The sequence below is a fragment of the Phyllobates terribilis genome, unplaced genomic scaffold, assembly GCF_046119375.1.
Source record: "Phyllobates terribilis strain yellow unplaced genomic scaffold, ASM4611937v1 Scaffold_5__5_contigs__length_657084704, whole genome shotgun sequence".
NCBI lineage: Eukaryota > Metazoa > Chordata > Amphibia > Anura > Dendrobatidae > Phyllobates > Phyllobates terribilis.
The window spans coordinates 220,417,295-220,442,090 of NW_027362765.1; the positions used below are offsets into that span (position 1 = coordinate 220,417,295).

Genomic DNA, 24,796 nt, shown 5'->3' on the forward strand with positions numbered 1-24,796 from the left:
CTAGAAGGCAGGAGGAACAGGCTAGGAGCGTGTTCAGACAGGTCAGACAAGATACAGGAACGGGTCTAGGTAATCGGCCCCTAGAAGGCAGGAGGAACAGGCTAGGAGCGTGTTCAGACAGGACAGACAAGAGAACACAGAAAGGACTCAGTTCAGACACGGGAGCTGATACCGCAAAGCAGGAGACATACAGGACTCAGTTCAGACACGGGAACTAATACCGAAAAGCAGGAGACATACAGGACTTAGTTCAGACACGGGAACTAATACCGCAAAGCAGGAGACATACAGGACTAAGTTCAGACAGGCCTGGAAATACAGCCTCCAGGAAAGGCAGACAAGGAAACAAAGACGGGACCTGGCACCTTCAGAGTGCAAGCACACACTGAAGGAAAACACTATGCTCAGGCAGGGATAGAAGGGAGCCGCTGAGCTATATACCAAGAGTCAGACAGCAATAGGCTGAGGACGCACAAGGGGTGTGACCCACAGCAGGTACAAAAAGCAGGAAGTGATCGGGCGCCGCCCCTAAGCAGCAGAAACAGACACAAACAGACAGCATGGAGGGAAGCCAGAGAGACATTCTGGACAGGAGATCAAGTGCGCCCTCTTGCACAGTGGGAGATGGACCACCATGCAAGGACGCCGCCAGGTATGTTACAGTTAGAAATAATCATCCAATTACTCCATCCATGATGTAAGGGCACTACAGTGTACATTAGATGTTCCATTTTAGTCCTTAGTATTACAATCAGTATTGACATGTACATTATTTTGTGAACATATATGGAGATGTTACCTGTTGTTATCCTTTTATGGTGACATCTCCTCTGTTTCTATACATCTAAAATTAATGATTCAATCGTGTGCAATGTAAGGTTTATTTTAAAGGTTGCCATGTGGAGAGGGTTGTTTTAAGCTTCGCCTATTGTATCTGCACTTACCCCTGTTGTGTGCCTAATTATTTATAATACATTTTGCTATAACTTCTTCAAACTTAGAGGCTTTTTTTATCGTCCTTTTCTCTTGTGCTTTTCATGTCCGTTCGACGATGGGGCCTATTTGGTCCATAATATGGTAGTGTTTAGTATAGTATTAAATGTAATGGTGATTTAAAATATACACCCGAATTAGGTACACACTACCCGTTCCATGAATTGTGTTTATTATTGAATATTTTTCTTGCAGATTTCAACCTTTCGTCAATTCTTTCAGCATTTTTGCAGTGTTTTTCACCCATTCAAATGAATAGGAAAAAATGCAAATAAAAACACTGCTGAAAATATTTAACTTGTGCTCATTCCCCGAGTCTCATTATTTGTAGCACATAGCCTATATTTTGTTATACTTTTCTTTAGACAGTAATTTTTCCTGAACCGTACCTGTAGATGATGTTTTGAGAGTGTAGGTAGCCAATAGCACTGGCCACTTCCGCTGAATAGAAACGTGCCCGTGGCTCCAGGAAAGAACGCTCCCTTTGCAAGTGGAAAAACAGCTATGTATAGAGAGAAGAAAGATTCTGTACCATGGAGCACAAGCCTTCTTATTTTTATTGGTATTAAAGGATAGGTTAGCTGTAAATATTACAAAATCATTGTATCAGGAGTTCTTGTATGACTTTCAATCCCTCTATAAATGTTAACCTATTACATAGTATCTTCCTTGGGCCAAGTATTAGGAAATGAAAAGATTAGTTAATATATCAGAAATCATGATCACTACTAGAATCATTCTGCAATAGGGCGATGTGTAATTGAAAAACACAACACAGCATATCAGTGGTTGTCTCTAAGACCCATTTTCATCCTAACTAACATAGATGAGGATTATAGCTGGACAGCTTTGAGAACCCCATTATTGGGTGGTAAAGAAACATCACATAAATGACAATAGTTGTTATCAAATCATCGTTTCGTTATAACAAAATGCTGATGAAGCCGACGTAATTGATGCTCTAAGGCCCCCGATTCATCAAATTCTGGCGTAAATTGCTTTGAAAAGTCACAAAAATTTTGGTGTAACTCGGAATTACACAAAAATGTAGTAACTTGCCATTTTCGTGCCAGTTTCTTCCATCTATGTAAAAATGGGCAAGGCTGGGGCGTGAAGGGATCGCCGCTGATGCATGTCACTATGGATCATCTAATTCATAATGAGCTGTGGCATTGCTATGCCAGAAATCTTATTCTAGTCAGAGACTAATGTAAGATTTCTGGCGTGGTGCAGAGAGGCGCCCGCCATTCATCAGGCATTCCTGATTCATGAAGAAGTGTTTCCTAATCAGGAGCGTTTTACACCACCATGCCCCCTCATCAAGACCAGCGAGAAAATTGCCAGTCTTGATGAATTGGGACCTAAGTGCCTGCATCCACCATATTTATAATTATTTATAATCAGTGGGGTGAATGTACAGGACACATGAAAGAACATTCTGAATCCAGCACGCAGATAAGTCAGTATCATTTACCCTTTCCAACACCTCTCGATCACCACACTCTACAGTTGCGTTCACTAGTTGCGGCCACTTTGCAATTTTACTGCAACTGCTGCAAATAACTGCAATGCAGCCGCAACATGTGAATACAGTACAGGGCTCAAATCATTGGTCAGGTGATTTTTGTGCAGTATTCTAATAGTATCCTAAAATAGGGCTTGGGAAGCCCTTTCTGGATATGTAACTTTTATTCCTCTATGTGGCCCCTATTGTGTGCCTGTAAGCCCAGACAAATTTATTGTCTTGCAGCGGCAAGTCAAGCATATGTAAATGCAAAATGAATATTCACTCCTTCTCCCACCCATAATCCCACCCACCCCTCTGCACTTGCGTCACTTATTCAGTCAGACTGCCATATGACTGAGGATCGCATCGCAATCCTCAGACTGGCCACCTGCTCTCCTGACCTGAGCGTGACAGACAGCTGCATAGAAATACATGCTGTCATTCTCATGTCAGGAGAGGTGCTGGCCAGTCTGTGGATTGCGATGCAGTCCTTGGGCAAGTAACACAGCAGTCTGACTGCATCCAGTCAGTGATGCTGGCCGGAAGGGTTGGGCGGGAGAAGGGGTGAATATTCATTTGACATTTACATACGCTTGACTAACCGGCACGCATGTAAATGCGAAATGAAAATTCCGGCCGGCGTCACTGATTCAGTCAGACTGCTGAGTTACTCGCCTGAGGATCACATCGCAATCCTCAGGCTGTCCATCTGCTCTCCTGATTTAACGTGGCAACATGTATTTCTATGCTTCTGTCACTCTCAGACTGGCAGACGACCAGCCCGAGAATTGCGATGTGATCCTCGGGCATACGGCAATCTGACTGAATTAGTGACGCCAGTGCATTGGGGTGGGTGGGAGAAGGGGTGAATATTCATTTGTCATTTACACATGCTTGACTTGCCGGTGCGAGACAATGTCCGGGGCTTACATCAACACAACAGGGCCACATTCAGAAATAAAAGTTACATATTCTGAAAGGGCGGCCCAAACCCTATTTCAGGATACTATTAGTATATTACACAGAAATCATCTGACAGATTCTCTTTAAACTGGATCTACTGGTAACAGGATTGGTCAGCTAAAGTACCTGGAGAGAAAAGTCATCTGAGAAAGTGTGATAAATGAAAAGCTAAGCAGCGCGTGATTCTAGATTATGCTAGAAAATAAAGAAGCACTAATCTGTGTATGCAGTCTCACCTCTCCTCCATTTACATAGTCCAGGACAAAATAGAGTTTCTCTGGGGTTTGGAAGGAGTAGTGCAATCCCACAAGGAATGGATGCTTTAGGTTCTTCAGCAAAACATTCCTCTCAGCCATGATGTGAGATTGCTGAGAATTAACAGGAAATAGTGTTATAGGCTTAGAAATTTGAATAAATGTGTTTTTAGGATATGTATGACGAAATACCTCTTTTCTCTTTAGAATGGTCTTCTTTTGTAGAACCTTCACGGCATAGAACTTATTGTCACTTTTACGCTTGGCCAGCAGGACCTGTCAAAAGTAAACCCTCTTTAGTTGGTAGACCAAGATTGGCTTCATTTCGCTGATGTGTTTAATGAGAATCTGTCACCAGATTTCACAATACTAACTGCATACAATTCTTCCATAGATCACGAGAAGGCTGATGTGCTCTGAAAATCTACTTCAGCATAGCTGTCTTATTTTGATACTGAGCTTGTTACGAGACCAGGTAAGATAGCGTTCATGAGTAGAATCGGTGTGAATGGATTTGCAGGACCCAGTCCATTGGCCATGTCAGGAGTCTGTGGCCGCTGGACAGAAGCCCAGAGAAGCACGCCTCTTGCCTGATGGCATCTTCGGCTCCTCTTATTAGCCAGCCTGGTACAGTATCACTGTTGTGGCAAGATGTACAGTACATGTGACCGCGCCACGCTGGCAAATCAAAAGAAGAGCCTCAAATTCAGTCAGGTAGGAAGCAGTTTTCAGGGCTCCCATCCAGTGACCACAGATAACTGACATTGCCGCTGAACTGGGTCCTGTGAATCGATTCTTACCCACTGCACTCATAAGTCCAAGTGTATTCATCTTCTGTCCAGACTAATCAACAGCCTCAGCTTGTACTGAGTAATGGAGATCAACAGCAGTAGGAAGGAGAGCCACCGAGGTGCAGGCTAAGTATGTGGAAATTGAGAGTACATTTTCGCAAAGGATTAAAGAGCCAGTCCGACATGAATTATCACACTAAATTTACAAGACTCATAACCTTATTAAATAATTTACACTCAAGAAATCTGGTGACAGATCCACTTCTGGACTCACGCACATGTCTGTCTACTACACGTCTTACGCACATTTCCATGAGCTCCATCTGTATATGGACATATGTTTTTTTTTTTCTGTGTTTCGTCATGGATTCCATGTGAAAAATGTTCGATCAGCATCCAGTTCAATATTGAGCACTTCGGATAGTATCTTATTCCCTTTCTCTGGAGTCTTATGTAACATGTGGCCACTTAAAAAGTATCTACTCTTTTAATTTTCTTTATATAAATCAAAAGTACAAACGAGGATAATTAACTTTGTAATAAAATGTATTAGACAAAATTACCTCTTTCCCCACTTATCTGTCCCTTCTTCTCACCCCACTGATCATTCGCTGTCAAAACCTGCTCAAATCTGTCTACAAATTTGTCTTTGCTACTCATAAAACTCCATGGAGATGGGGGATGGAAGAATCTGGAGGGAAACTCAAACATAAAGAGACAAAATGAAAATGCTGCTGCTTCTAGTGACTATAGATTACATAGGTAAAAATCACTAAGATGTCGGATACAGGTCACATAAAGGCCAAAAATATTCCTCACACACACACACATGAAAAGTTGCCTAAAAGTGCAGGTACACTTTCAAATGGTGCTCCAATATATCAGTGAATTTCAAAAATTACAATTGCTCCACACCATGTTAAAGTAATAATTAATTTCTTTAATGACCTGATGCAGATTTGTTGGGAGAAATTTATGCAATTAAAAATCAGTTCTTTAAAGAAGCACTCCCATCAAAGTTTTCATCCTCTTTATATATTGCATTTATCATATTATATAGCACTGTGTACTTACAATTGCTCATTTTGCCTTCTACCCAGCTAATTGTTCTCTTTTCCATTAGGTCTATGATATCACAGGATTAAAAACCGACTAGCTGAATCCTTCTAAGCTCTATGTAGTAACAGGAAGTACATTTTCCCTGTATGAGTCATGAGTCACTGCAAAAGTCCCTGGCAGTGGGGAGGTGCGGAGCAGCAGGGTCAGGAGTTGAAGAGGGGAATGATAAATGCAGCGACAATAAACTTCCTGTTTTTAGGTAAAGAAGACAGAAGAATTTACTGGGTAGAAAAGCAAATTAAGCAATTGTAAGTACACAGTGCTATATAATATGATGACTGCAATATATTAAGAGGATAAAAACTTTGATGGGAGAAGTGCTTCTTTAAACCTGAATGGATTTGTCTCTGCAGCAATTGTATGATTTTCTGCAAGTCATTCAAATGAAAAGAACAATCACAAAAATTTCTGCACCAAATCATCCGAATGTGAATAGTCCCTAAAACTGCAGAAAATGATGTCCTGATCAGTCTCTGATGGCTGTCTCTATCAGCTGCATATTAGCAGAATGCAGACTGCCATTATTAGCTACCATAATTTTATTGATGGCGATTGTACGTTATTTGCTGATAATGTAAATTCTCCATGCCAAAGCAGAGATATCATGTATATTATTAATATCCTGCTATAAGGGAGACATTTCTGATAATAATATACAGTATGTGCAAAATGGTAGTTATATAATTGCCTTCATTTATCCTCCAAACCAGAGCTTTCTTATATATTATGACTAGATGTGTAAAGTGTTAACATGTAAGATCTGTAAAATCAGCTTGTTAGTATGTTTTGTAGGGTAGGGGCAGGTGAGTCTGTGCATAACTGTAAAACAACAAGTTCTACGAGTAAACCGAAAAACAGCAGCAGCCCCTCCACCCCGCAATGTCCTGCAGAGTCAGCTCCAGATTATAAGATTAGCCACAAACTCCAAGTCCTTGGCAGCAATGGCTGGAATTCTCACAGCGGTGCCCTAGAGCTTACACTTCTCTAACCCTGAGCCCCATGTAGTACAAATTCCAGTAAATGCCATGGTGCAGTACTTGTCAAACGATGAATATATCTGTCTAATTCCATTATTTATTTGCATGTATGTTTTTTACAGTTATTAGTGACTTTTAGTATTACTGGCAGAGTCTTCATGATTTTCTAATATTATAAACGGTTATGGTCAGCCTCTCCTGACAATGAATGGCCAATAATAAGGAATAGGTTAAGGTTGGACTTAAATGGAACCTGTCACCAGGTTTGTTCCATATGAGGTAAGATCAGTACCTGTGAGCCCTGATATACAGCATTCTAATATGCTGTATATATGCCCCTAATTCGGCCTGCAAGACAAGAAAAAGACCTTTTATGATACTCCCCTGTGGGGCGGTCGGGTCCGATGGGTGTTGCTCTCTTGGTCCGGTGCCACCTCTCTTCTTGCGATGCCATCCTCCTTGCTCGTGTGGATGACGCATCCTACGTCATCCACAAGATGTCCCCAGCATCACATGCCGTGCTCATGTGCGGTTAGAGGCCGAAGAGCCCCGGCGCATGCGCACTGCAGTACTTTACTCTGTTCTAGTCAGGGCAGAGAAGTTCCCTGCGCAGGAGTGCGATGCCGGGAAACTGTGTGGATGATGTAGGACGCGTCATCCATACGAAGCAAAGAAGGAGGCAATGCCCAAGATAGCAACGCCCATTGGACCCGACTGCCCATAAGTGAGTGTAATAAAAGGTCTTTCTGAATATGTTGATTGCTCACATTAGTCAATTTCATAAGTAGGATAAACCCACTCCTTCCATATCACTTGCCTCTGGTCTTCATATGTCCCTTTTTTCCTCTGTCCCCTTCTCAATTTCCAAGCTCAAACTATTCATTTATCACTGGAAAAATGTAGTATCCAGGTATCAAATAAGTAGCCAAAACTGAAATTTAAAGGGCAGGTCTACCCCTTAACACCATTTCCAGTTCCTATTTAGATAACATCTACGTAAAAGGGTTGTCTTGTCCAAATTGATAAGTCTGCAGGCACTCTGTGTGACAGCAAACTTATGAATTCCTCCAGCGCACGCACTCTGCGCTGTGAGGATTTGCTGGTTTCTGACCCGGGACCGGAGGGTATGTATGAGTTGTATATACTCCCGACCAGTGGGCGCAGCCTCGCTCCATACACTTTTATTGAACGAGGCCGCGCCCTGTCTAGTGACGCGACCGTCCAGTGGGGGTGGCCGACTAGAGGGCGCGGCCTCGCGTCATACAAGTGTATGAAAGCGAGGCCATGCCCACTGGCCAGGAGTATGTATAACTTATACATACCCTCCAGTCCCGGGTCAGAAACCAGCGAATCCCCGCAGTGCACAGAGCTGAATTCGCAATGATGCTCACTTTTATGGGAAACTGTCAACTGCCATATGAAAATGGCTTTTTGTTGGTGTTAAACTAGCAAATAATCCTGGGAAATTTAAACTTTGAATACTGCAAAAGTGTATATGTATATATATATATATATATATATATATATATATATATATATATATATAGTAACAGAGTAAGGGCTTAAAGGAATTGTCCGGTCTTCTCCTAAAAGTATGCAGTCACTTGGTGAGACTGCAGACTTCTGAATCCTTACAGCCTGTGCACCATACGCTGTCAGGATTCTCCGGTATTGCTGCCGAGGGGAGGCAGCCACTTGATTGGAAGTATACGATTTGCACACTTCCAGACAGATTCTGACTAGACGTGCTTGCTCTCACTCAATTCACTTGCAAATCGCATACTTTCTGTCATGTGACCGCCTGCTCTCAATAGAAATACCAGAAAATCTTGACAGTATACAGTGTTCATGCTGAAAGGATTCAGAAGTATGCAATCACATAGAGTGACTGCAGACTTTTAGCAGAAAATAGAAAATTTGCGTGCACACTGTCAAATAGAGTTGAGGTGCAGATGCAATGGACTGGAAATGTCCTCAAATCACGTAAAAATTAATTCATCGCACACTCATAGGAAGTTTTGCTTTTTAGTGCCAATTTATTTATACAAATGAAATGTAGAAAAAATAACAGTGGTGAAGGCGACAATAGGTAGACGTTTCGGCCACACTGGCCTTATTCATTAAGTCGCTATTGTATCAAGTTTATTTTAGCAGGAAGGCACCATAGAAGGTAGAGAGCAGTTCCAGTCAGAAGGAACAGCCTAACCTGGGAACGCTGCCTGTACCCTCCACTTCTACCATTTATGGGAATCCCCATCTAGAGACACCCCTGATACAGGAACTGCAGCTCTCCACAGGCTGATGAACCCCTGTCTTTTGTTAAGCTTCTGACTGGAACTGCTCTCTACCTTCTATGGTGCCTTCCTGCTAAAATAAACTTGATACAATAGCGACTTAATGAATAAGGCCAGTGTGGCCGAAACGTCTACCTATTGTCGCCTTCACCACTGTTATTTTTTCTACATTTCATTTGTATAAATAAATTGGCACTAAAAAGCAAAACTTCCTATGAGTGTGCGATGAATTAATTTTTACGTGACTTTTAGCAGAAGACCAGAAAACCCCTTTACCCCTGAGCGTCGTTTGCACGTTAATGACCAGGCCAATTTTTACAATTCTGACCACTGTCACTTTATGAGGTAATTACTCTGGAACGCTTCAACGGATTCCACTGATTCTGAGACTGTTTTTTCGTGACATATTATACTTCACGTTAGTAGTAAAATTTCTTCTATATGACTTGCGTTTATGTATGAAAAAAATGGAAATTTGGCAAAAATGTTCTAAATTGTGCAATTTTCAAACTTTCAATTTTAATGCCCTTAAATCAGAGAGATTTGGCACACAACATAGTTAATAAATAACATTTCCCACATGTCTACTTTACATTAGCACAATTTTGGAACCAAAATTTTTTTTTGTTAGGAAGTTATAAGGGTTAAAGGTTGACCAGCGATTTCTCATTTTTCCAACAAAATTTACAAAACCATTTTTTTAGGGACCACATCACATTTGAAGTGACTTTGAGGGGCCTTTATGACAGAAAATACCCAAAAGTGACACCATTCTAAAAACTGCACCCCTCAAGGTGCTCAAAACCACATTCAAGAAGCTTATTAACCCTTCAGGTGCTTCACAGGAATTTTTGGAATGTGGAAGAAAAAAATATACATTTATTTTTTCTCACAAAAATGTTATTTAGACTCAAATTTTTTTATTTTCGCAACGGTAGCAGGAAAAAATGGACCACAAAATTTGTTGCTCAATTTCTCCTGAGCATGCATTTACCCCATATGTGGGCAAAAACCACTGTTTGGGCACACGGCAGGGATCGGAAGAGAAGGAGCACTGTGTGACTTTTTGAATTTTAAATTTGTTTGAATAATTAGTGGATGCCATGTCGTGTTTGGGTAGTCCCTGATGTGCCTAAACAGTGGAAACCCCCCACAAGTGACATAATTTTGGAAACTAGACCCCTCAGGGAACTTATCTAGATGTGTGGTGAACACCTTGAACCCCCAGGTGCTTCACAGAAGTTTATAATATTGAGCCGTAATAATAAAATTTTCACATTTTTCCCACAAAAATGTTTTTCAGACCCCAATTTTGCATTTTCATAAGGGTAAGAGGAGAAATTGCACCATGCAATTTGTTGTTCAGTTTCTCTTGAGTAAGCCGATACCCCATATGTGGGGGAAAACCACTGTTTGGGCACACGGCAGGGCTCGGAAGGGAATGAGCGCAATTTGACTTTTTGAATGTAAAATTTGTTTGAATAATTAGCCAACGCCATGTCGCGTTTGGGGAGCCCCTGATGTGCCTAAACAGTGGAAACCCCCAAGTAACACCATTTTGGAAACTAGACCCCTCAAGGAACTTATCTAGATGTGTGGTGAGCACCCTATACCCCCAGGTGCTTCAGAGAAGTTTGTAACGTAGAGCCGTGAAAGTAAAAGAATCAAACTTTTTCCACAAAAATTATCTTTTAGCCCCAAATTTTTTATTTTCACAAGGGTAAGAGGAGAAAATGGACCCCAAAAACTGTTGTGCAATTTCTCCTGAGTACGCCAATACCCCATATGTGGGGAAAATGCACTGTTTGGGTGCACGGCAGGGTTCAGAAGGGAAGGAGGACTGTTTGACTTTTTGAACGCAAAATTGGCTGGAATCAAGAGCGGGCGCCATGTCGCGTTTGGAGAGCCCCTGATGTGCCTTAACAGTAGAAACCCCCCACCAGTGACTCCATTTTGGAAACTAGATTCCTCAAGGATTTTATCAAGCGGTATAGTGAACATTTTGAACCCAGAGGTACGACACAGAATTTGATAACATTAGGTCATCATATTGAATAAGTTGTCATTCGTCTTGAGCGCAAGTGCTCGCTACTTGAGTTTGCATCGGGTACTCGGGTATGCACCATGTATCGCGGATGCTCGAGTCCCCGCCCCGCATGTTTCAAGGTTATTAGACACCCATAAAAAACCATGCGGGATCGCTCGTGCATGGCAGGCAATCCCCGCGAGGTTTTTTTTGCTGTGTAACAGCCGCAAAACATATGGGGCAGACACTTGAGCATGTCACTCGAGCACCCGCGATACACGGTGCATACCTGAGCACCCGATGCAAACTCAAGTAGCAAGCACTTGCGCTCAACACTAGTTGCCATATCATCATCATTTTTTTTCTTTACTGTTGAAAAATCCCAACCCCAACACAACCCTAACCGCAACCCTTGCACAACCCCAATCCTAGCACAATCCCAACCCTAGCACAACCCTAACCCTAGCACAACCCTAACCCTAGCACAACCCTAACCCTAGCACAACCATAACCCTACCACAACCATAACCCGCAGCAGCATCTCTATGCTATGCTGCATGTCAGCGCTGCACAGGCAGAAGTTACTTTGATCACGCACCGCGCATGATCAAAGTAACTTCCTGCTGTCTGGCGACCCGGATGTCATCATGGCAACATCGGGTCACCATGACAACTACCGGGACCGCGCACAGACAGTGCAGGACGCCAGAGAGGAGGTATGTAAGCGGCGCTTACCTCCCCTTACTCCTTGAATGCTGTGATCGATTTCAATCGCAGCATTTCGGGGGTTAATGTGCCGGGAGCTGTGCGGCACTGCACCATGCACATAGTACCAGGTGTCAGCTGTGACAATCAGCTGACACCCGGCAGCAATCGCTCCAGCACAGCCTCTGTGCGGGTGCAATCGCCAGGGCGTATTAATACGTATCTGACCCAGTAGGCCCAGGGCGCGTATTAATACCCCCCCCATGTCAGAAAGGGGTTAAGCACATTATATTGACTCTGTATGTCCTCCACGATATACGGAGATATAATAGGTAGTGATGAGCAAACATGCTCAGATCCTAACCGAGTATCTTTGGGGTGCTCGAAAACTGTGTTCGATTCGCCGCGGCTGCATGTCTTGCAGCTGTTAGCCGCGATACCTGCAGGCATTGCCTAACAAACAGTTTTCGAGCTCGCCGAAGATGCATCCTGCATACTCCTGCTTTCAAGAAGAAAATCCAGGCTCCTTTTTTAATTTGATATTAGGAGCAGGACAAGATAAGCAATGCATTGTTCCTTAAAAGTTATTCACCTTTTCTCACAAATGCTGAATTTCCAAAGGTAGCCAGAACTATCGGCAGTGATTACAGTGGCCAGTTTTGATAGTGTCTAATGTTTCCTTAGACCCTGAATATGATGTACATCTGAATAGTATCTCCTCCTGTATGTCTGTGTAAATGTCACAGTAATTCTAACATAACATTCAGGAAGCTGATGGTGAGTAACTACAGATCTTTACCTTACCGGGAGGTTCTGAAGTACACAGACATATGGGAAGATACAATTAGATTGTCATCTGTAAAATATTATGCCTCTATGGCTATATTTTGTAGGATCCTCCTGTAACAGCTCTTCAGGTATTTCCAGGTAGGACACAAAAGGCTCATAGAATATGAAATCTAAGCTATAGTGCACATACACAGGTAATGTAAAGAACTGGCCAGCTTTCAGATATTATATGACCATTTCATCAAAAGACTGAGGTTGCAATGTAGCTCTTCAAGCATTTCCAGCTATGTATAGGGAAACCGCATCAGATACAAGTTTTCTAAAAATAAAAACTCTCCCGGGGGCAGGACAGGTCATATAGAACCTTCTCTGACTTTATCATTCTGTTGGCCATGATAGGCATTGATGCCTGTACAGGTTATTTTTAGCAAGGCCACAAACGGTAGGTATTTCACAATCTGAACTGATACAAACCAACACTTATATTTGCATATAAGAATGGACATGTTGGAAATGTCCCCCGCAAAACGGGAGTCCGATGTACAGTTAGGTCCATATATATTTGGACAGAGACAACATTTTTCTAATTTTGGTTCTAGACATTACCACAATGAATTTTAAACAAAACAATTCAGATCCAGTTGAAGTTCAGACTTTCAGCTTTCATTTGAGGATATCCACATTAAAATTGGATGAAGGGTTTAGGAGTTTCAGCTCCTTAACATGTGCCACCCTGTTTTTAAAGGGACCAAAAGTAATTGGACAGATTAAATAATTGTAAATAAAATGTTCATTTCTAGTACTTGGTTGAAAACCCTTTGTTGGCAATGACTGCCTGAAGTCTTGAACTCATGGACATCACCAGACGCTGTGTTTCCTCCTTTTTGATGCTCTGCCAGGCCTTCACTGCAGTGGTTTTCAGTTGCTGTTTGTTTGTGGGCCTTTCTGTCTGAAGTTTAGTCTTTAACAAGTGAAATGCATGCTCAATTGGGTTGAGATCAGGTGACTGACTTGGCCATTCAAGAATATTCCACTTCTTTGCTTTATTAAACTCCTGGGTTGCTTTGGCTTTATGTTTTGGGTCATTGTCCATCTGTAGTATGAAACGACGACCAATCAGTTTGGCTGCATTTGGCTGGATCTGAGCACACAGTATTGCTCTGAATACATCAGAATTCATTCGGCTGCTTCTGTCCTGTGTCACATCATCAATAAACACCAGTGACCCAGTGCCACTGGCAGCCATGCATGTCCAAGCCATCACACTGCCTCCGCCGTGTTTTACAGATGATGTGGTATGCTTTCGATCATGAGCTGTACCACGCCTTTGCCATACTTTTCTCTTTCCGTCATTCTGGTAGAGGTTGATGTTGGTTTCATCGGTCCAAAGAATGTTCTTCCAGAACTGTGCTGGCTTTTTTAGATGTTTTTTAGCAAAGTCCAGTGTAGCCTTTTTATTCTTGATGCTTATGAGTGGCTTGCACCGTGCAGTGAACCCTCTTTATTTACTCTCATGCAGTCTTCTCTTTATGGTAGATTTGGATATTGATACGCCTACCTCCTTGAGAGTGTTGTTCACTTGGTTGGCTGTTGTGAAGGGGTTTCTCTTCACCATGAAGATTATTCTGCGATCATCCACCACTGTTGTCTTCCGTGGGCGCCCAGGTCTTTTTGCATTGATGAGTTCACCAGTGCTTTCTTTCTTTCTCAGGATGTACCAAACTGTAGATTTTGCCACTCCTAATATTGTAGCAATTTCTCGGATGGGTTTTTTCTGTTTTTGCAGCTTAAGGATGGCTTGTTTCACCTGCATGGAGAGCTCCTTTGAACGCATGTTTACTTCACAGCAAAACCTTCCAAATACAAGCACCACACCTCAAATCAACTCCAGGCCTTTTATCTGCTTAATTGAGAATGATATAACGAAGGGATTGCCCACACCTGTCCATGAAATAGCCTTGGAGTCAATTGTCCAATTACTTTTGGTCCCTTTAAAAACAGGGTGGCACATGTTAAGGAGCTGAAACTCCTAAACCCTTTATCCAATTTTAGTGTGGATACCCTCAAATGAAAGCTGAAAGTCTGAACTTCAACTGCATCTGAATTGTTTTGTTTAAAATTCATTGTGGTAATGTCTAGAACCAAAATTAGAAAAATGTTGTCTCTGTCCAAATATATATGGACCTAACTGTATGTCCCAACAGGGCCACAGACTATAATGGTACCGGCAGAGTGAACGTGCTCTCTGCCGTGCATCATTTTCAGGCGTACACGCCTATTGGAGGCGGACACTCAGACACAGTATACTACATCTGAGTATCCGCCTCCAGTAGGTGTACACTTCCGTAAATGATGCACAGCAGAGCGTACGTTCGCTCTGTCGGCACCATTATAATATATGGCCCCATTTGCGCATAGATCCAAATCCCGTTTTGCGGGGGGTTCGGATGCAAGCCCCGACGGGACCCACAAACGTGAAGATAAGTGGAATGTGAAAACACCCTTACATTTTGCACATTGAAAGCAGTGGAGCGCACGTTTCATTCATGGTGTTTCCTAGGTCCTCCAGTGGGAGAGGGGTTCTTTTGTAACCACTCTCTGTTCTGGCAACTAGAAAAGAGTCCTAAACAGGAGACCCCTCTATGTTAGCTCATAATTTCATAATAAGGTATGTTAGACATTCTTCAATATAATTTTTTTGTCAAAGAGGTATATTCAGGCACCACACCATATATCACTTATCTCAATCACCAAACAGTGTCTCGGTTTGCATACTCTGTGATTCATTAGGTGGTGCAAGCAGTCAAGTCCATGCATATATTTAATGTAGAAAAAGTTGAAAGGCATCACTCACCGAATCATGGTTTAAAATAGTCCTTTATTCCTATACAAGGGACTTCATTGCGGGCAGCTAGGTGTCATGGAGAACAAACAGGGGAGAAGTGCAGAGGACTATGGCCGTTTCGCAACCTTCCGGTGCTTCTACAGGTCCAAGGTAGGTATAACGTGTCATTACTTCCTTTATAAGGATTCTAACTAGTGCACGTGTGTGCATAACTACAAACTTAAAATCACACATAAGAAACCTTTAAAAACATAATTGCAGATTACAGAATACATTTCATTGCATATCAATTTATAAAAAGTCAGAGAGATCAATTTTTTTGCTCAATCCTAGTGGACCTTGTGCATCGAAATCAAGGATCCACTTAGCTTACCGTTTTAACAATAATTTATTATAATCCCCTCCTTGTGCTGGGGATGTGAAATATGCAGAACAAGGCAGGGATTAAAATAAATTATTGTTAAAACGGGAAGCTAAGTGGATCCTTGATTTCGATGCACAAGGTCCACTAGGATTGAACAAAAAAATTGATCTCTCTGACTTTTTATAAATTGATATGCAATGAAATGTATTCTGTAATCTGCAATTATGTTTTTAAAGGTTTCTTATGTGTGATTTTAAGTTTGTAGTTATGCACACATGTGCACTAGTTAGGATCCTTAAAAATGAAGTAGTGACACGTTATATCTACCTTGGATCTGTAGAAGCACCGGAAGGTTGCGAAACAGCCGTAGTCCTCTGCACTCTGTTTGTTCTTCCTGACACCTTGACGCCCGCAATGAAGTCCCTTGTACAGGAATAAAGGACTATTTTAAACCATGATTCGGTGAGTGCTGCCTTTCTACTTTTTCTTCATTAAATATTCTTCAATATCATATCATTCACACATAAGGCAATTAAAAGGGACTACAATATTTATGACATATCCAAACAATCCAATCAGCTATAAATGTCAGAATGGTGGGTGTATGACTCTTGGCATTCGAGCTAAAGGGGCAGCTGCTTTCCAGCCAGCACCACATCCCTTTACTTGGTTATCATGCACAATAGAATGAACTGTATCAAGCTGTGATACCTGCAGCCCATTGTTAGGTGTGCTGGGAACGCCATAATCTGATATTGATGACCATTAGTATTATAGTCCTGGAAAACCCCATACCATATAGGTAATATAAACTTAAAACCAAAGCTACACTTTCATAACCACTTCAATCATTCGTTTCCTTACAAACCTTTCCAAAGCTCCCTTTTCCTATAACTTTCAGGAAGTCAAAGTCGGTTGGTTTAGCACTGAAAAGAAAAAGAAAAGATAAAAATGTCACCATTGCATTTTACTTATTCCTGACTGCTCCACAAGTGAAATATCAGACACATTTCTGCGACTTTCCTATTCATTTGAATTGGGGTTGTAAATATCCATGCGCATGCGACAGAGCTTTTTTTCTGACAAATTCCTTTTGAATTAGTGGATATGAAATGTGGACGATAACTGCATAGTAAAATGTGTTTATAATGCTAGTGAAGTGTATATAAAGGGATTCTCTGGGAATAATAAAACAAAAATAATAACTTAAGAAAATTTCATTATAATTACATGTCTAAATCCCTTTAATTAGCAAAGCACATTTGTTTTCTCTAGGGAGCTAATCAGTGTAGTGCTTTAAAATGCTCCCTCTCCTTTTGCTCATACAGAAACATGTCCTTGAAAGCTAATAATACAGGTGCCTGTGAGCATTTGTAGTAGGAAGCTCCCCTGCTGTTACTCAGAGATAACTTATAACACATACTATCTCCGGGTTAGAATTGTTTTTTATTGTTCATTTGCTTTCTATGTACAAAATTAAAGAAGCACTGCCATCAAAGTTTTTACCCTCTTAATATTTTGCAATCATCATATTACATAGCACTGTGTACTTACGAGAGTGAATAATAGCAGGAAGAGTTTTTGCAGTATCAAAGATGAGAAAAGGTCGGATTCTGGAGATGTTTTTAAGGTGCAGGTGACATGAGAGAGTGCGTGAGTGATTGTATATGGGGAATAAAGGAAAATTGTGTGTCAAATATGACTCCAAGACAGCGAGCTAGCTGCTTGGGAGGTATGGTGGCACCACTCAAGCATATTGAAAAGTCAGGTATAGGTAGGTTAGTAGAGGGAGGAAAAATAAGGAGTTCAGTTTTGGAGAGATTCAGTTTCAGATAGAGGGAGGACATGATGTTAGAGACAGCAGAAAGACCAGCACTGGTATTTTGTATCAGAGTGGGGGTAATATCAGCTGAAGAGGTGTATAGTTGGGTGTCATCATCATAGAGATGATACTGGAAACCATATCTGCTGATAGTTTGTCTAATAGGGGCAGTATACAAAGAGAAGAGGAGGGGGTCTAGGACAGAGCCTTAAGGAACACCGATAGGAAGGTTAGAGGAAGAAGAGCCAACAAAGGATACAGTGAAGGAGCGGCCAGAGAGATATGAGATGAACCAGGAGAGAACGATGTCCTTGAGACCTATAGAGTGGAGCATAATGAAGAGGAGCTGTTGATCCACAGTGTCAAATGCAACAGAGAGATCCAGGAGAAACAGCAGGGATCAGTGACCTTTGGATTTAGCTGTTAATAGATCATTAGAGACTTTAGTGAGGGCAGTTTCAGTAGAGTGTGAAGAGCGGAAACCAGATTGTCAAGGGTTGAGAAGAGAGTTATCTGAGAGATAGCAGATTAGACGGGAGTGGACCAAGCGGTCCAGGAGTTTAGAGATGAAGGGAAGATTAGAGACCGGTCTGTAGTTAGCAGCTCAGTTCTGGTCCAGGGATGGTTTTTTACAGAAAGGGGTTATAATGGCATGTTTGAATGAAGAGTGAAAGATACCCGAAGAAAGAGAGAGGTTAAATATTTTAGTTAGGTGGGTAGTGAAAGCTGGGGAAAGGGACTGAAGGAGATGTGAGAGAATAGGGTCACTGTTGAAGGTTGTAGGGCGAGAAGAAGCAAGGAGTCTGGTCACTTCTTCTGTGACAGGCTCGAAGATGGAAAGTGAACTTGAGGTGCGGGAGGGAAGGGGATCCAGACTCTGATTGTGATTGTGCAAAAATGTCTTGATGAATATGATTGATTTTTTCTAGGAGATTAGTGTGCAGATTGTCAGCGCTTAGGTTGGTGATGGGGGTCTGTACTTTAGGGCTTAGTAGGGAGAGGAAGGTTTAAAAGAGTCATTTAGGATTGTTGGCTAGAGATGTGATGAGGGTGGTAAAGTAGAATTGTTTAGCCAGATGGAGAGCAGAGTTATAAGTTTTGACCATGAACTTATAGTGGATGAAGTCTTCTGCTGAAAGTGATTTTCTCCACAGACGCTCAGCACACCTTGAGCAGCGCTGAAGAAAAGCTGTTTGCATCGTGTGCCAGGGTTGTCGTCTATGCCGGGTCGTTCTGCATGTAGCAGGTGCTGCTTCAACCAGGGCACTCTGCAATGTGTTGTTATAGTGTGACAATGCTGAGTCTGGACAGGTGAGGGAGATGATGGGAGCTCCGACTGGAGTAACATTTCTTGCAGAGACACACGCTAATTGTAAAATGTGCCTAATTCATTAAATAGCATGCGCCTCATAATGAATTAGGCGCATCTTGCTCCAGTACTTCCTTCATTAAAGTGTGGCACCCCAGGGGTCCGGTTGCCACAGTGACATTGCCTCCATCACAAGGAAGCAAGGAGGGGTCCCCTAATCAGGCTCCAGACCAGAAAGAGGAGCTCCTCCCCTTTACACTGGAATCTGGAGGCGGGGTTAGTAAAAGTGAGTTGAGAAGAGTTGAAGAGAGGAGAATGACGAGGAAGGACCTGGGGAAGGGAGTTGTGAATAAGCTCGCCCCAGAGAGAAGCACAAGTGAACCGGAGTCTGTGGTTGTGGGGCACTGAAGGCCCAGCAGCTAAATCCGGAGGGCAGGAGACTGCAGGCCTCCTGGCCCCACCAGACGCCTGGCGGCTCAGCAGCATCATAAGGCCCAGCACTGCCATGTGTGAGTGACACTTGAGGAAGGCCCGAGCTGCCTGCCACACGGGTGAGGAAGAGACGTTTTACTCAGGGACGAGGGCCACAGCATAGCTTCAAGCAGCGGGGCCAAAGAGAATAGCGCAGAGGGAAGGCCTACAACTCCACCTGGCGAGGTGGATCCCCAACTTGCTTCCAGGCCGCCCAGACCTCCACCACCAGCTAGTACCCGTGCCCCAGTCTGCTCTGACAAACCGCAAGTAAAGATAGAGGAAACCTCCATTAATTTGTTGTCTGGTCATTACCTGCGCCCTCAGCCCTGCATTACACCGCATCAACAACATCTACCTCCACAATTCTACATATACTGCCCTGGAGCTTAGCTCTGCCTGTGGAGAGCTGAACCAACTCTTCTGCATCACCATCAGCTCCAGTGGAGCTGCACCGCAGCGGCGGCCCCCATATAGCCGCATACCACAGGTGGCGTCATGAACATTATCATGAACTTTATTCCCCTTTTACTTTTCCTTTAATTGACCGCCCTGGGTCACGGACCGGGTCACCGCCACTGTGACATCCCCGTCACCGACCGGGCCGGTACCAAGTACCTCACGGTCCCTGGGGGCATGCCAACTTTGCGTCGCGAACAGGATTCGAAGCCCAGTATAACCGGGTACTGTGTGCCATAGACTTTGCTGAACTGTATCATCACGTTATTTGCTGTCAGTGGAGGGGAAGCAGGAGGCCCCGATCTGGAACTGCCGGGTAAGCGATCCCTCTCGCCTGCAGAGCAGCATACTGGTACGCCAGCAGAAACTCAGGACCTGGCTGAGGTTCACTAGGGGGGGGAGGAAGATGCCTAACCTGGGAGAAGATCTAGCTGTGGGCGCGGCCGCCGCCACAGTAATGCCTTTATCCAAGCCGTATATACCGGGGGCGGCGTGGTTGCGCCAGTACTCAGGGGAGCCGCACACCCTGAGCAAATTTGAGGAGAGACTGCGCAGTTTGTTTCAAGTGTACCCCATGTCTGAGGAGCAAAAAGTCAGCAACCTCATAGGCCAGCTAATCGGTGCGGCCCAGAGAGAGGTGAAGTTCTGGCCGGGCAGGGACAAAAGCACTGTTAAGGAAATACTGGCCCAGTTGAAGGATACCTTTGACACCCGCACAGCATCAGAGATTAAAATGAAGTTCAAAGGGTGCAGGACAGTGTACGGGACTATGCTCTAAACCTGCAGGAGGCGCTGCGGGCCATTAAACAGGTAGACCCCGACAGTGTGCGAGACGAGGTCGGATTGCTAACTGAGCAGTTTATCGAGGGGCTCCTGTCTAACGCTCACCGGACACAGCTGCACATAATGGCTCTGTAAAACCCTGATCTGGACTTTGCGCAATTTAAAGACCGAGCCATCCGGGTGCTGCTAGAACCAACCCCAAGTGGCACTGCACGCCTCCAGTGCCCAGCTATCACCTACCACCAGGAGGTGGCAACCTTTTCCCCGGCACCTGTGGAGGCTGAGGCGCAGACCCTAGATAATTACCCCTCTGCAGACCTACGCCTTCCGGTCCAGGAGCTAACCAAAAGTGTGGCTACACTGACTAAAACCGTGCAGGCCATGCAAGTGTCTGCAAAGGAAAGAATCCAACTGGCTTCCAGTCCAGATGACGTCCCGTGGCGACGACAGAGAAGAATTCCACCGACCAGAGGGAGAAACAGCGATTGCTACGACCAGAACGGACAACCCATCTGCCGCCGCTGTCAAAAGGCGGGGCACCTCGCAAGATTCTGCGATTTAAACGAGCAACCCCTGGGGCAGAGGGCCATCCCCCAGGAGTAAGATGACCAGGCCCACAAAGCTGGCGAGACAAGTACGTGGGAGGACGACTGGTCCTACCTGTCGTGCTTGATGGCATCCCGATGAACGCGTTACTGGACACTGTTTCCCTGGTGACAACGATGCCATATATCCTTTTCAAACGATACTGAACTGATTTACACATTACCCGCAGTCCAGATGAACATATTAACATCTTTGCCAGCAATGGTCAGCCCTTGCCTCAGGTGGGGTATAAAGAGGCGACCATAAAGGTTGGCAGAGTATAATCGCTATCACAAGGAATGATTATTGTAGATATTGATCGCCGAGAAAGCCATCCTATGATAACCTTAGGCACCAATGTGATAGAGAATTGTCTTGGGGAAATTATTGTTTTGTTGCAACAGGTCGCAGAGACTGCCAGTTCTGGTCAGCAGCGAGTTCTGCAGAAGGAGATCAAAGCCCTGATGCATAGACAACAGGTAGAGCTGTCTGTTGGAGAAGTCGGCAGTGTCAGAATGAGTGATCCATCCTCCATTGCAATGCCCCCTAGGAGTGAAATGTTAATATGGTGTCGGGCAGCAATAGGTCTCAGGGGTCAAGATTATCAGGCCTGGTAGAACCCGTGTACTCCGATAGTAGGCCCACCATCTTGACGGCAAAGGGAGAGTACTGATACGCATCCTGAATTGTGGGGAGAAAGAGGTCCATTTACCCCGGTATGCCACCCTTGCTAAGCTGTTCAATGTCAGTAACAATGCAGTAAAGGCAGTGGAGCCTGTTACGGATCCGGGTGGTGGAACCTCTGTGCTGCGGTGCAAGGAGGGACCCGGAGGGACCCAGAGGGGCGTAACTAAGTATCAACCCGGACCGACCCTGGTCGTACGGTGGCTAACGACTCCGTGACCAGGGAGGGACCGAGCAGAGGGACCAGGTGCTACTCTGGGGTCGACCTTGTAAGAGAGCAGATGGCTCCCACGGGTCAGGTGGCTGAGACTGACCGATACTGCAGATGGGCACAGCAGGCAAGCTGACGAGAGGTCCGGGTAGATGAACTGGCAGGGACAGCAGGTGATAGGCGGAAGTCTCTAGGTAGGCTGTCAGGTGGTCACGGCAAGTGACAGGCGGGAGCCTCTAGGTAGACTGTCAGGTGGTCATGGCAAGTGACGGGCAGAAGCCTCCGGGTAGGCAGACAGGTGGTCACGGCAAGTGACGGGCAGGAGCCTCCGGGTAGGCGGACAGGTAACAGGCAGGTGCTTCAGGGTAAGCAGGCGGGTGAGGCCCATAGACAGACTGGCGGACTGGATGGAAGACAGACTGTCGGGCTGGAGAGTAGTCAGGCTGGCGGACTGGACTGATAGTCAGGCTGGCGGGCAGGACTAGTAGTCAGGCTAGCAGCGGGACCTGAGGGCTGAAGCAGAGGTAAGTACACTGTGCATCAACTATTGCTCGGGCACCTCCATTTTGGAGGAGGTGCCTTATATATGGGAGGACCTCCGGCAATTGACCGGGGACTCCATAGGGCGGCGCACTCAGCCCCTTTAAGAGGATGGGAGCGTGCGCGCACCCTAAGCACAGTGCCCGGGAAGCTGCGTGCGCCGGCAGCAGAAGCAGGAAGAGGAGCGCTGGAGGACGCCGGGCAGGGAGCGCGGCGGTGAGAGGGACGGCGTCTCTGCCTGGCAGAGGGCAGAGACGCCGATGCTACAGAACCCTTGCCTCCGTCCAAACAGGGGCAGGTGGAGGATTGGAGTCAGAAGCTATAAGTAGGCACTGACTTCACCCCTTTGCACCAAAAGCATGGGGTGTACCGGGTGGTCCAAGAATATGAGCGAGTCTTTAGCAAATAACCCCTAGACTTTGGGCAGGTAAAAGGGGTCCAACATCATATCCCCACAGGAGACCATCCGCCCATTAAAGAGAGGTACCGGCCTGTACCCCCAGCTCACTATCAATGTGCCAAGGGAATGTTAAGGGAGATGAAGGAGGCTGGGGTGATCAGAGATAGTTGTAGCCCCTGGGCAGCTCCATTAGTCCTTGTTAGAAAGAAAGATGGTACAATGAGGATGTGTGTTGATTATAGGCAGATTAACCGCATTACACATAAGGACGCCTACCCATTACCCAGAATTGAGGAATCAATAGCTGCACTAAGATCCGCTAACTATTTCTCCACTTTGGATCTCACCAGTGGGTATTGGCAGGTTCCCGTGGCAGAGGCGGACAGAGAGAAGACTGCGTTTACGACACCAGTGGGCCTCTGCGAGTTCAACTGCATGCCATTCGTGCTCTGCAATGCCCCAGGAACCTTCCAGCGGTTAATGGTGTGTTGCCTAGGACACAAAATCTTCGAAACCGTTCTGCTGTACCTAGACGACATAATCGTCTACACAAAGACATATGAAGACCACCTGGAGCACCTGGCCGAGGTGTTCGAAGCCCTATCTGGTTATGGCCTGAAAGTAAAGCCGTCCAAGTGCCACCTGTTGAAGCCCAAGGTGCAGTACCTAGGTCATGTGGTAAGCACCGAAGGTGTAGCATCAGACCCTGAAAAAGTCACCGTGATCAAGGACTGGCCAAGACCCTCCACTATCAAAGAAGTGCGGCAGTTCCTCGGGCTGGTAGGCTACTGTTATGTTCTGCTACCAAAGCTAAGGAAAGAGAGGAGATCTGTCCCTACTATAAGACTCAGCTGAATCCCTACGATGTAACAGGGAACCTGATCCTGCGATCAGACCTGCTAAAGTCCTAATCTAGTCTGTACGAAGACCTATAGATGTGGGGAGGGAATCCCTACAAGTACTAAGGACTGGGAGGAATATGGGACACCTCCTAACAGAAATAGTAGCAGACAGACGAACAAACAAAATAGATAGAAAATAGAGGTCCGTAGACCAAGCAAACTAACAGAGCTAGATACAGAGCACAGGCTAGCTAGAAAGTAGATATACAATGAAGTCCAGCAAAGCCAGAAGGGCGGAGCAGGACTAAATAGGCCAACAAGGTCATGTGACCAGCAAAGGAAAAAAAACCTAACAGCAAGGTTCTAACAGTACCCCCCCTTCTAAGAGGATCCTCCGGATCCCCTAGGACCAGGCTTATCAGGAAATCTCCTGTGAAACGCTCTGATAAGTCTGGACGCGGAAACATCATCTGACCTCACCCAAGAGTTATCCTCGGGTCCGAAACCTTTCCAGGCCACAAGATACTGCAAACTACCTCTATACCGTCTAGAGTCAAGGATGCGAGAAATTTCATATTCCCCGTCCTCCACCACCGGAGGAACAGAGGCAGAGGCGTCACCATCCGACACAACAGCTTTTTTTAACAGAGAGACATGAAAGACCGGATTAATTCTCCAGGAGGTAGGAACCTCCAACCTAACAGCAGATTGGTTGACAACCTGAAGCACCTTAAAGGGCCCTACAAACTTGGGACCCAATTTCTTAGAAGGAATCCTCAACCGCAGATTCCTAGAGGACAACCAAACCATGTCACCAACAGCGAACAAAACCTCCTGTCGTTTCCTATCAAAGTAGTCTTTAGATTTTCTGTTGGCCTCCTGAAGATTACCACGCACATCCGTCCAAACTCTTTCCAAATCACCGGAAAAATTCTCCTCCTCAGGCACGGCAGATCCCAACTTGGAGAACGACCCAAACGACGGATGTCTCCCAGAACAACAAAAAAAAGGCGAACAACCAGCAGAAGAAGATGTATGATTGTTCAGAGCAAATTCGGCAAGT

At 44.7% G+C, this 24,796-nt stretch overlaps 1 protein-coding gene across 1 annotated transcript in view; it reads right to left on the reverse strand.

Moving 5' to 3' along the window:
* The window catches only part of SGK2 (serum/glucocorticoid regulated kinase 2), a 67,171-nt gene that overhangs the window by 22,221 nt on the left and 20,154 nt on the right, over positions 1–24,796 (reverse strand). The window contains exons 3-6 of the mRNA XM_073683819.1: positions 16,496–16,553; positions 3,910–3,993; positions 3,700–3,831; positions 1,383–1,495 (exon numbers count right to left, since the gene is read on the reverse strand). Coding sequence (XP_073539920.1) covers positions 1,383–1,495; positions 3,700–3,831; positions 3,910–3,993; positions 16,496–16,553 — 387 coding nt within the window. The remainder of the gene's footprint in view (positions 1–1,382; positions 1,496–3,699; positions 3,832–3,909; positions 3,994–16,495; positions 16,554–24,796) is intronic.